At 39.8% G+C, this 13,578-nt stretch overlaps 1 protein-coding gene across 1 annotated transcript in view; it reads right to left on the bottom strand.

Moving 5' to 3' along the window:
- The window catches only part of Pdss1 (decaprenyl diphosphate synthase subunit 1), a 43,214-nt gene that overhangs the window by 16,710 nt on the left and 12,926 nt on the right, over positions 1–13,578 (bottom strand). Inside the window, exons 5-7 of the mRNA XM_055608575.1 lie at positions 4,530–4,671; positions 2,687–2,798; positions 2,481–2,590 (exon numbers count right to left, since the gene is read on the bottom strand). Coding sequence (XP_055464550.1) covers positions 2,481–2,590; positions 2,687–2,798; positions 4,530–4,671 — 364 coding nt within the window. The remainder of the gene's footprint in view (positions 1–2,480; positions 2,591–2,686; positions 2,799–4,529; positions 4,672–13,578) is intronic.

The raw sequence follows: 13,578 nt of genomic DNA, 5'->3' as shown, positions 1-13,578 counted from the left end.
GTCATTCCTCAGGATAGATTGTTCCTTTCTTATGTACAGAAAGGAACAACATGTCAGATCTCAGGCAATACACAGACCTAGAAATGAGCTAAAGTTGGACTACAGAAGGATTTGTCGTGGTTAGATAAAAGTCTAGCATCCCTCAGGAACTTGTGAAACAGGTTTTCCTTCCCTAGAAGGAGTTATTTCCCTTGCCTCTGGCAGAAGGGACATCTGGCTCCACACATGTACCCATGGCTGCATATCAAAGACAATGCTGGTCCCCAGGCAACTGTAGTCCCTAATCGTTAAGTACCTGTTATATACTTCAAAGTCCATATTACTTCTTTTTCTTTCTTTCTGGACTCTTACCAATGCCTCTGATATATTTTGTTTGTTTGTTTGTTTTTGAGACAGGATTTCTCTGTGTAGCCTTGGCTGTCCTGTATTCTCTTTGTAGACCAGGTGGCCTCGAATTCACAGCAATCCTCCTGCTTCTGCCTCCCTTAGTGCTGCCTCTGATATTTTCTTTTTCTTATTCATAATATAACCTTCCCCTAGTAATGGAGCAGCAGCTTTGGCAATTTCTTTCATGCACACTATGTAGCTGTAGGTAGCCTTGGACTTATGGGAATCCTCTAGCCCTGGCCTTGGATTAACAGGAGCATGTTTCTACATCTGTCTAAGAAGACAGATCTTCTAGACAGGGTGTCAGATTTCCTAGTTATAGGTGGTTGTGAGCCTGATGTGAGTGCTGAGGACTAAACTTGGGTCCTCTTCAAGAGCAGCAAACATTCTAACTGCTGAACCCTCTCTCCAGTGCTCAAGGTTAGACCTTGCGAGAGCTGAGAACCAAAGGTAAAGCCTCAATGCAACAGTTTTATGATACCCATTTATAAGAGGTCTATCATAATATTTCATGTCTTCTTGAAAAACACTGCATTTGCTGGGTGCAGTGGGGCATACCTTTAATCCCAGCACTTTTGGGAGGTAAAGGCAGGCAGATCTCTGTGAGTTCAAGGTCACCATGGTCTACAGAATGAATTCCAGAGCAGCCATGCCTACACAGAGAAACCCTGTCTCAAAATACCAAAACCAAACCAAACCAAACACAAACAAACAAACAAACAAACAAAACCAAAACCCCAGTCCCCATTTAATTTCTTGGGAATTAAATGTAATAGCTCTCTCAGAAAGACAAAGAGGCTATGGCCAGCCAGTTCTATATAACATCTCTTGCTTTCAATTAGATCTTTCTATGAAGAAAGTATTATCCTCATTTTTTTTTCTCCCCCGCCTCATATGTTTCTTGAAACATGGCAAAATGAAGGCATTATCAAGGGGATAGAAAAAGGCCCCCTTTTACTATAACCTTCTAATAATGTTCCAAGACAATAATTTACGTCTGACCTTACACGTCTTCCTTTCTTGTTGCCCTAATTGCACAGGACTATTAAACGGGACCACTGCTTCCAGGTTTCTTGAAGCCTGCTAGTCTGAGACACAATCAGATAAAGTTTTGCTGTTTTGTTTTTGAGACAAGATGTCATCTATAGCCCAGGGTGGACCTAAAACCTACCATGTAGTCCTGGTTGACTTTGAGCATACACTCTTCCTGTCTCTGCCTCCAAGGGTTAGGAGGAGAGGCATGTGGCACTAAACATGGCTACTCACAGGAATAGTTTTATGGAGAGACTGTTATGTGTGAAGTAACAAAGACTATCATACATATTAATACACAGATTAAAGATGGCGATTTAAATATTAGGATAAAGCTGAGAGGCAGAAATCACAACAGAGAGGAGGTGAAGCGAAGATGTTATTAGTTAATTTATACTCTGAAAATTATGGCTTACATATAGGAGATATAATAAATTTGGTTAGATCTACTATTTATGAACAAGTATACAGACTACTAGTGCAATCTAAAAGTTAAAACATTTTTCTTCTAGGTAAATATTTATGAAATAATCCACTATTTCGTAACATTTTAAAGGTAAATGTCAGAAATAGTAGTGTGGCAACAACTGTGACAAAGAGTTGTTGAGACTATTACATAGTTTTGATTGGGAAATATATTGATTTTTTTTTTTTATTATAAGTGTGTATGACATGTTTGAGTATGGACACTCATGTGCCATGGCACAGGTGTGGAGGTCAGAATACAGCTCCTGGAATTGCTTCTCTCCTCTCTGAGGGTCCAGGGATCTAACATCAGGCTTTTGTGGCAAATGCTTCCCTGCTGAGCTATCTTGCCAGCCTAGATTGGGAAATATTTTGATTGATTCTTAGATGAAAGAAAAGTTCATTATTTTCATGCCAAAAGAAGACAGCAAAAGTGAAAACACAGCAGAAATTTTTTGGGATGTAATCTTTTTTCTTTGACTTTGGGATTTAGGGATGCTATTTTAAGATTCTCTAATTAAATGTTTCTAGGAGAATTAGCCATCAGGAAATAAATGTGGGCTTTTTCAACTTGAAAAAAGACAGAACGTACATACTGCTTTACAACTGTTGGCTATCAGACTGGCGGTTTTCTTGAAGGTCTTTTCAAGGTAGTGTGCAAACCTTTCATTTTCATTTTCTTTCGACCCTAGCTGAAGAAATTCACCTATCAAGAAGGAGAAGGATTACTTGAGATACGGTTTTATTGCCTGGCTAAATACCAGGATTGGTATTCTAAATAAAAAAGTTAGAATAAACTTACCACGCACCAAATCTTCAATAACTTGGGTTAAAATAGATATAACAGCTGTGTTTCCAATCCGTGCCAGAGCTATAGATGCTGCAGAAAGAATTAAATCTCCAGCAAGAACAGCCTGGACAAAGGAGAAAAAACATCGCAGATTAAAAAAAAAAAAAAAATCACAGCTATCTCAGTAGATAAGTACTTGACTAGTGTGCACAAAGTTTAGGTTTGATCCCTAGGATATAAATGTACTCAGAACAAATTATCAATTATAAATTATACAGTAAGATTATATGGTACACTATCTACACATGCACATTAAAGGTATGCATCAGTACCACTCTGTTACACAGAAACGCTGAAGTTCATATAAATTTTCACTCATAGAATTTTATTTTATTTTTTAAAAAGCTAGACTGTTGCAGGGCAGTGTTGCTGCATGCTTTAAGTCCTGGCACTAGGAAAGTGGAGGCAGGTGAATCTCTGTGAGTTTGGAGCCAGTCTGGTCCGTAGTGAGCTCTAGGACCGCCAGGACTACAGAGAAACCCTGTCTTGAAAAACCAAAAAAAAAAAAAAAAAAAAAAGCAAGCAAGCTAAGCCATTTCCATTGCTATGTGACCAGAGCAGACTCTGCACTCCTGGCCCTCCACCTCCATCCCCAGTGCTGGCTTACAGACAGTCACACACCCATTTATGGGATGCCAATGGTTGGGTCCAGGACTTTTTAAATGCTGAGCATGAGCACTAACAACAGAGCTACATCCCTGCTCGAGGTAACAGAATTTTCAAAACAAGCATTTTAGTATTTACCTGTTTTCTAGTATGCAGAATAGTGCTATTTAGTATATGCTTACTAATTATTTATCATTTTATAAAATTCACTCCAATTAAAGCATTGCCAGCATATGAGAGTACTAACAATCAAGCAGGAGGGAACTAGATGTTTTAAATTGTGTGAAGAGCAACATAAGAGAGGGTAAGCTCTCTTCATGCCCTTTAGTTTGTGCAGAACTATGTAAGACTGCCTATGGAGGCATATGTGTGGGTGAATCTCACAGAAGGCCTGCATTTGTTCATCTTTATTCTTCAACCCATAATTTATAAATCCTCAATCCAAAGTTCCTATCCTACACATTCCCTTCAAGCAATGATAATAAAATAGGAAGTATGTTTAAAAAGAAATGTATAGGGGCTAAAGAAATGGCTCAGCAGTGAATAGCACTGGATGATCTAACAGAGGACGTGAGTTTGATTCCCAAGGCCCACACAGTGCCTTCTAAGCACACGTAAAACCACTACCAGGAGATCCAATGCCCTTTTCCATCCTCCTTGCGCACTAGGCATCCACACAGGTAAAATACCTAAACCCATTAAATAATAAAAATCTGTTTGTCTGTCTAATATAAAAATTTCATGTGCATGTGTATTAAATCTTATTGGATTTCTTTTAAAAAAAAGTAGGTTTTGGTGGTAGAACACTATTTCTGAGATTCTTCTTGTTTTCGAGTTCTTATTTGCTTTGACACTCTTGGACATGCAGCAAAGTAACAAATGCTTGTGGGTTCAACTGAATTTAGGCATAAAGTCCAACAGAAAAATGTAGGATTCCTCTGGAAATATCCATAAAAAATGCATTTACTTATAACTACAAGAAATTCTACACGAAACAAACAGTACTAAGGGGAAACACAAAGTTTGTTTTCGCTGTCAAGAACTTTAGAGACAACACAAACACTTCTTTGAAATTTCAAAGACCACATTTAAAAAGTGTTACTTTACAAATCTGAAAAGCAAATGAAATCCCGTAAGCATGTAATTTCTAAAGAAAGATTTTCCAAAGCAACAATAAAAACCATCATACCTTCTTTTCACCCCAGATTCTATTGACTGTATGTTTTCCTCTTCGAGAACTTGCATCATCAATAACGTCATCGTGAACCAGACTAGCAGTGTGGATCATTTCTGCAATTAAGGCTATGGAGCGCTGGCTGGCTTGCATGTCTCTAATTAACAGAAAGCAATGCTTTTTAACAGACGCCACCTAGAACCTTCTCAGCAATCATCTTGTAAAAACTGGATGTTGGATCTAGGATTAAGAATTTTATTTCTCTAAGAGAGACTGTATAAAAATGTTGTCTGTCCTCTAGAACCGTTTCTATTATTTGGAGAATAACCTAGAGAACAAGCTATGACACTAGAAAGTAAAATTTCCACTTAAAAAATGGCAAACATCTTAGAAGTCTGGCCAATGAGTGGAAGAAAATAATCTTCTGTCTAGTAGTAGTGGTCTTGGTTAGACATCCAAGTTTATAATCATTTTACAATTTCGGGGCTGGGACCAATGAATGGCCTAAACATGAATGCCCCTAAGCACAGCAACCAGTCCATGGAACCTACAAGATGGAAGGGAAGAACTGATTCTTGCAATGGGCATCCACATACATTCTTAGGATGCATATGCCCACACACTTGACATGCACAAGTAAAAGTACTTTACAAAAAGTAGTTTGTATGGCATGAAGATTTTTTTAAATATTTATTTATAAAGTTTTCCTTTATATCTGCCTGGTACCACATGTTTGCCTGTCCAAGATCAGAAGAGGGTGTCAGACCCCCTAAAACTAGAGTCATTGATGATTGTAAGCTGTTATCTTACTGCCGTAAATTAATTGAACCCAGGTAATCTACAAGAAAAAGAAATGCTTTTAATTGCTAAGCCATATCTGCCCTAGTATGAAATGTCTTAAAGAACCAAATACCTGGGTCTGCTCTCTCTCTCTCTCTCTCTCTCTCTCTCACACACAGAAATAATAATAATAATAATGAAAATATATCTTAAAGAACCCAATGCCACTACATCCAAAGCTTTGAAAACTATTTTAAATGAATATAGCATGACCAATAACTTCCTTTTAACTCATATTTAACTTGTTAGAATTCTAAATTCACTTCTCATAAATTACAGGCTAAGAACTCTCAAGACAGTACAGCAATGTTAATTTCACAGTAAAATAGGAATGTCCCCTTCAACAAATGGTGCTGGTCTAACTGGATGTCTACATGTAGAAAATGCAAATAGACCCATATTTATCACCCTGCACAAAGCCCAAGTCCGAGTGGATCAAAGATCTTGACATAAAACCAGAGACTCTAAATCTATTAGAAGACAAAGTGGGGAAAAGTCTGGAACTCATTAGCCTAGGAGAAAAATTCCTGAACACAACACCAACAACACAGGCTCTGAGGCCAACAATTAATAAATAGGATCTCATGAAAATGAGAAGATTCTGTAAATCAAAGGACAATGTCAATAGAACAAAATGGCAGCCTATAGACTGGGAAAAGATCTTCACCAACACACAGAAGGCTAATATCTAAAATATACAAAGAACTTAAGAAATGAAACATGAGGACTGGAAAGATGGCTCAGAGGTTAAGAGCACTGGCTGTTCTACAGGTCCTGAGTTCAATTCCCAGCAACCACATGGTGGCTCACAACCATCTATAATGAGATCTGGTGCTCTCTTCTGGTATACTGGCAGAACACTGTATAAATAATAAAAAAAGAAATTAAACATAAACAAATCAATTAAAAATGGGGTACAGAATACTAAAATCTACAGACCTAAAGAAACTAAACACTACTAGTAGGAACGTAAATTTATACAATCATTTTGAAATCAATCTGGGACTTTCTCAGAAAATTAGAAGTAGTATTTCCTCAAGATCCAGCTATACCACTCCTAGGCATATATCCAAAATATGCTCAAGTATACAACAAGAATATTTGCTCAACCATGTTTGTAGCAGATTTATTTGTAATAACAAGAACCTGGAAACAACCTAGATGCCATTCAACTGAGGAATGGATAGAGATTGTGGTACATTTACACAATGGAATAGTATTCAGCAATTAAAAACAAGGAATCATGAAATTTGCAGGCAAATGGTGGGATCTAGAAAAGATCATCCTCAAAGATCATCCTGAGTGAGGTATCCCAGAAGCAGAAAGACACACATGTATATACTCACTTATAAGTGGATATTAGACACATAATAAAGGATAAACATACTAAAATCTGAACACCTAAAGAAGCTAAGCAAGAAGGAGGACCCTAGGTAAGATGATCAATCTTCCTTAAAGGCAAGGGATGGAAACCTGAAGAGGGAGAAAACAGGAAACATGACAGGAGCCTACCACAGAAGGCCTCTGAAAGACTCTACCTAGCAGTATATCAAAGCAGATGCTGAGGCTCATAACCAAACTTTGGGCAGAGTGCAGGGAATATTATGAAAGAAGGGGGAGATAGAAAGATCTGGAGGGAACAGGAGCTCCATAGGAGGGGCATGGGAGAAGATGAGGGAGGGAGGGTAGAGCTGGGTAGAGGGTAGAGGGTAGATGGAAGGGGCTAGAGCTGGGATACAAAGTGAATAAACTGCAATTAATATAAAAATAAACAAATTAATTTAAAAAAAAAGATGCTAAACACTTAGGAGGACCCTAGGAAGGATGCTTAAATCTCATTCAGAATGGCAAACAGGATAGACACCAAATGTGGTGGAAGAGAGGAAACAGGATGGGAGCCTACTATGGTCCTCTGAAAAGCTCCACCCAATAGGGAATCGAAACAGATGCTGGGACTCGCAGCCTATAACTTTGGGCAGAGTACAGGGAGTCTTACAGAAGTGTGTGGGGGATTTCTATGGAAGGGACATGGAAGGAACAGGAGCCCCACAAGGAGATCAACAAAGCTAAAATACTTGAGCCCAGGGGGTCCTGCAGAGACTGATACACCAACCATGGACCATGCATGGAGAGGAGCTACACCCTTTGCTCAGATGTAGCCAATTGGCAGCTCAGTCTCCATGTGAGTTCCTGAGTAAGGGGAGCAGGGGCTGCCTCTGTCATGAACTTGGTTGCTGCTCTTTGATCACTTGCCCTGGGTGATGCACTTACCAGGCCACAAAGGAAGAGGATCCAGGCAGTCCTGATGAGACTTCATAAGCTATGGGCAGATGGCAAAGGAGGAGAACCCCCTTTTTAGTAGACTAGGGGAAGGGGATAAGGGCGATAGGGAGAGAGGGTAGGACTAGGAAGAGTTGAGGGAGGGGGCTTCAATTGGGATATATAATGAATAAATTGTGAAAAAACTTAAAATTAAAAGACGTTTCCAATAAAAATTAAATTAACCAATTAAAAAAATGTGGTACAGACCTAAACTAAGAATTCACAACAGAGGAATCTCTAATGACTGAGAAGCACTTAATGAAATGCTCAGTGTCCTCAGCCATCAGAGAAATGCAAATCAAAATGATTCTAAGATTCCATCTTACACCAATCAGAATAGCTAGGGTCAAAAACTCAAGTAACAACACATGCTAGTAAGGTTGCGGAAAAGGGGAGCACTCCTCCATTGCTGGTAGGAGTGCAAACATGTACAATCTCTCTGGGAATCAATCTGGCACTTTCTCAGAAAACTAGGAATAAGTTCTACCTCAAGACCCAACTATACCACTCCTGGGCATATACCCAAAAGATGCTCCACCACACAGCAAGGACATTTGGTCAACTATGTTCTTAGTGGCTTTATTCATAATAGCCAGAAACTGGAAACCGAAGAACGTCCGTCAACTAAAGAACAAACAGATACAGCAATTGTGGTCCATTTACACAATAAAATACTTCTCGCCTATTAAAAACAAGGAAGTCATGAAATTTGCAGGCAAATGGATGGAACTAGAAAAGATCATCCTGAGTGAGGTAACCTAGACCCAGAAAGATGCACATGGTATGGACTCATTTATAAGCAGTTATCAGACCTATGGTACAGGATAACCATAATACAATCCACAGACCCAAAGAAGCTTGTTAGGAGGGCCCAAGGAAGAGTGCCAGAATGTCACTCAGAAGGGAAATAAAATAGAAGTGGATGAAAAGAAGAAAATGTAGGACATGGAATGGGGAGGGAAACAAGGGCGTGGATCAGATATGGGGAGAATAGGTATAGGAGGTGAGAGGTCTGGGAAAAAGGGAAACTGAGGGACATCTCTTTTTCACGCTGGAGGCCCATGACAAAGTAGGCTCCTAGGAGGACATGGGTGTGGCTCCAGCCGAGACTCCTAACATGGGGGAGGGGTGCCATGAAGGCAGAAATGACCATGTCCTAGCCAGGCAGGACTAGTGGAAGGAGGGGAACAACAACCCAATGACAAAACCTTTGATCCAAAACTTACCCCACCTACAGGGGTAAAGAGGGAACAAAGACTGAGGGAATGTCCAACCAATAATTGGCCTGACCTGAGACCCACCCCCCAGCAGAGAGCCAGCCCCTCACACTATTAATGTTGCTCTGCTATGCTTGCAGGCAGGAGCCTAACTTGATCGTTGTCTGGGAGGCTCCAGGCAGCAAAGAATAGAGACAGATGCTGGGTCTTGCAGCCAAGCATGGGGCGGAGCTCTGGAGGTCTTATGGAAGTGTTGGGGGAAAGATGGAAGGATCTGAAGGAGACAGGAACCTCATAAGAACAATAGAAACAACTAACCCAGTCCCATGGGGACTTACAGAGATTGAGGCATCAACTAAGGCGCATGCATGGTTTGGACCTAGGCCCCTGCATGGATGTGGCTGATAGGCAGCTTGGTTTTCCAGCACCTGGTGAGTAGAGAGGGGGTCTGTTTTTAACATGGACTCTATTGCCTGCTTTTGGATCACTTCCCCCAGGCATGGCTGCCTTTCCTGGCCTCAGGGAATGAGGATAATGAAGATAGGCTCAGTCCTGATGTGACTTGATGTGCTGGGGAGGGTTGACAAGAGGGGAAAGGCAAATGGAAGGGGGGAATAGAGGAAGGAGAGAACTGGGAGGAGAGGTGGAAGGGAACACCTTTGGGATGTAAAAATAAATAAACTGAAACAAACAAACAAATAAAACCTTTCTTGGCATGTTGAAAAAAAATGGGAATGCCTTAATTTCTTTTTTTCAGAAAGGGGACTACTGGGCTTAAGCAATCATCTCCCCTTTAGTCCAAAGAGGCTAAGTCTCCAGGTGCACACCACTGGCTCTAGCTTCTGGCTTCTTTTGAAGCATAGTCATTACTGTATCTCCAAGTATAGGAATTATAAACCAAACTAGAGAAATACAGCTGAAGGTCTCTTACAGAGGCATCCTGAGCATTGTAAACAAGGCTCTGACAGGCCTTGCCCTTCCGTCCCATTCCCTTTGTCTTGCTAGCCATCAAGTCTATTCTGTTATTTGTCCACTTCCTCCTCCTGAGGCTGACTACCAAAGTCCAGCTAGCAGAGTACATTTAGTCCAGCAATCAAAAGCCTCCTTTGGCTCACCTAATTAACGTGTCCTATTAAGATTAAGCACCTTTTGTCCCTTTATAAACTGCCACTTATTTGCCTATGGGCCATGTCTGTCTCCTCTCTACCCAGAGGCAGTCCTTTGTCACCCTCCAGAACAAATACCCCTTCCCCCTCTCCCTTGTTCTTCCCCCCCTTCTCCCTCATCCTCTATCTCCTGTCTTTGTCTCCTTCTCCCTGTCCTCTGTTCCTCTGGGGCAAATAAATCTTCTTGCTGAGAACTCAGTCTTGGGGTCAAGCATAACATGTGACTCACGTACTAAGCAAATGTTTGTCATAGGTCTGTATCTTATGAGGGAAGGAAAGGGAGAGGCATAACAAGTAACCTTTCCTTTAAATATCTAATCTGAACACCTGTATTAGTGCTCATTCTAATTCCTTAAGTTCAGCAGAAAGTCATGACAAATATTATGAAAATGACACAGGCACTCACTATCAATAGTAGCTATGTAAGAATCTTATGATCTTGCTTTAAGTAGATTTTAAAGTGTGATGCTGTTGTAGTTCATCTCACCCAAAGCTTTAGAACTCAGTCTCAGCCTCATAACTACTCCAGCCCCAACATCAATTTAAGGTGCTGCTTATTACATATTAAATGTAATTGTATATTATATAAATTATAGTTATATAATTTTATATCATATATTAAATTTCTTATTTCAAAATACACAGTTCTGAGTATATCCAGGTCACAGGAGACTCTTCAAGGAGGAAAAAAGTAAAGAAAAAGCAATAGCAGTATAGACAAATCATGAAACCCAGCACAGAGGACAGCATAGCTCACAGAGAAAGAGGGTTCTTGGCATGTGAGAGGCCTTGGATTTGGTCTCCAACACCAATACAAGAACTGCATCAGCGAAAGAGGAAATCAGTGTTCAGGCAGTTTTGAAGAGCCTGTGCTGAATCTATGAGTAGATTCTTAGACCTTCTGTTAGGACACTTTTATATTATCTGTATAAATTTCCTAGGCTCTATTTTCTTTGAGTTGATGAACAGGAAAATGTGTGGGTTTTTATAGTTTTAAAATATAGACATGTTTCTAAGAATATTATCTCAACTGAATTTCAGCATAACAAAATACTTAGGTTTTACTAATCAGTGGTAGAACTTACCTTTTCAAAAAACTGGTAAGGCCTTTGACCTTTGCCATGTATTCCCAAGTTGGGCACCATTTCCATTATTACAAGCTATGTCAACAAATAGGGCTCCTACTGGAAGGATGAAATGGTGAACACTCAACAAGAAGCCAGCATTAAATATTTTTAATTTGAGGATATGAAAACAAAGATTTCTTAAAATATTTTGAACTGGGTGATGTATGTACACAAGCCCAAAACTTGAGAACTGGGATAAGGAATATAATGAGTTTGAGGACAGACTGTTTCAAAAAAAATAAACATTCTTTGTTTGGGAATTTTAAACTAGAACCTTACATTTGCTAGGCAAGTGCTCTCACACTAAGCAATGCCCCCAGCTCAATTGTTTGAAACTGTAAAGAGTATAAACACATACAAGTGCTATTCTGAATGGTTCAATTGCTGATTTAATAAAAATTCTTGCTTAGGGTGTTACTTGGCACTGTGACACAACCTCGACATGAGAACACAGATCATAATTTTATCTGACTTTCCTCCCATACATTTATATTTTTATGTTTGTTAGCTTATGTCTGGAAGATATGGCCACTGCTTTCCCTGAATGCAGCATGATGGTGGGACAGATGACAAAAATTTACAGACTAACAAAAACATTAACCCTATCTTTAAGATGAATAAAGTGCCAAACTTAGCCCTGCCTTGGGAAAGCTGGTACCATTCCTATTTCCTGCTGTGAGACCGCTGCCACACCTTCCCCGTTTCTGGAAGAGGTGACACATAAGGTAGCATGGGAAACAGGTTTTTTGTATTGAAACCTGGCTACACCCTCCATATGCAATGACTCAGCAAACCCTTCAGAACCTGTTCTCCTCATTAGATTAAAGAAAACTATAATGGATTTTAAACATAGAAGCAGGTAGAGTATAATAATTCACACATAAATCCATTACCTAGCTTACATATGACTTTGTTTTTATATTTTTAGATACAGGGTCTCACAATGTTTTCTAGGTTTACTCTGAACTCATAAGTTTAAGCAATCTTTCTGCCTCAGTCCTCTGAACAGCTAAGACTACAGGCATTGCCACTGAGACTAATTTAGAAGTCACTTTAAAACTGTTTCTTCATACCCACATATTAATATATTGTGTTAACGTCTTAAACAGATTACAGGTAAACCTCCAGTGTGTCTATGCTGGGAAATATTGGTGGCATCATTATCAAAGGTGCTTCAGATGGAGCATGATGATGTATATACCCTTGTAATCCTAGTATTCAAGAAGCCAAGGAAGACTAAACATAGCAAGACACTCTTTAAAAAGAAAATTGTTTTCAGTATAAGGGTGTAGGAAGGATGCCTTCAAACTTGACCTTTCGGCACATTTTCCTCGGTCAAACAACATGTCTTCACTGGTGCAAGTGGGAAATACGTTATGTAGTATAACCAACTGGTCTCTGAGTGTATTTGAAGCCCACTTCACAGGAGAGAATTCACACCTGGTACTATAAATCCAGTAAAAAGACCATGGTTGAGGGGGTCAAAGGTACTAGTGGAGAAAACTACTGCTGTTGTTTTACTAAACGGACATGGTAGGTCTGTCAAATTACCTTCTAAGTAACTATTTATGCCCACTCAACAGTACTATTGTCAGCTTTAATCAGAAAAGCCTCTTTCTGCTGTGAGCAGTATAACTACAAAGGTCTATAACTGGTCAAAGCAACAAGAACAAATGGCTGGTGAAAACTCCGCCGTCTATGGGCCTTCTACATCAAAACCTCTAGCCTCAGGGGCCATTGCTGAGGAAGGGGTAGAAAGAACTGAATTAAAAAGGAGGGGAGAGCAGTATAGCAATGCTGATTCCTTGGTATGACGTGAATATCGCACTCGAATTTACAACAGCTGTAATTACCTGCACAAAAATGTGCCTTCCAACAGTCTGTCATGGAGGTAAACTGAGGCAAGGCCACACTCCTCCCTCTCTGAGGATTTACAGTCAGTTAATGGTTCCGTGGGGAAGAAGAGACAGCTTTGGTGGTGTAGCTTTGATAAAATACTTATGCTCCTATAAACAAGACTAATGATTCTTCCTGGGTCACCCAAAGCAAAGACAAAAGAGCATGAAAGTAGAAGGAGGGTTAATGGGGGACAAGAGATTGGAATGGGGAGTGGTGAATTTGATGAGCATTATTAAACCTATGAACATGTGATAATGAAACCCATTGTTATGCATGTATATGATCAACATATGCTAATAAAACATTTTGAAAAAAGGGGTTGGGGATTAAAGGCATGCCAGTGGATACAGAATCACTTCAGTACAGGCCCACATGTCTGACACTACCTCTGTGTTCTGTCTTTCATAAACTCTTGTTATCAGGTATCAGGCAATTAAGGTACAGCTCCAATGTCCCCAAACTGTGTTATGTTCCCCTGTGTTTTCTGCAACCA

The sequence above is a fragment of the Psammomys obesus genome, unplaced genomic scaffold (genome assembly GCF_907164565.1).
Source record: "Psammomys obesus unplaced genomic scaffold, mPsaObe1.curated_primary_1811, whole genome shotgun sequence".
Classification (NCBI taxonomy): Eukaryota; Metazoa; Chordata; class Mammalia; order Rodentia; family Muridae; genus Psammomys; species Psammomys obesus.
The sequence above is the reverse complement of the archived record's forward strand: the minus strand, read 5'-3'. Positions and strand labels throughout refer to the sequence as shown.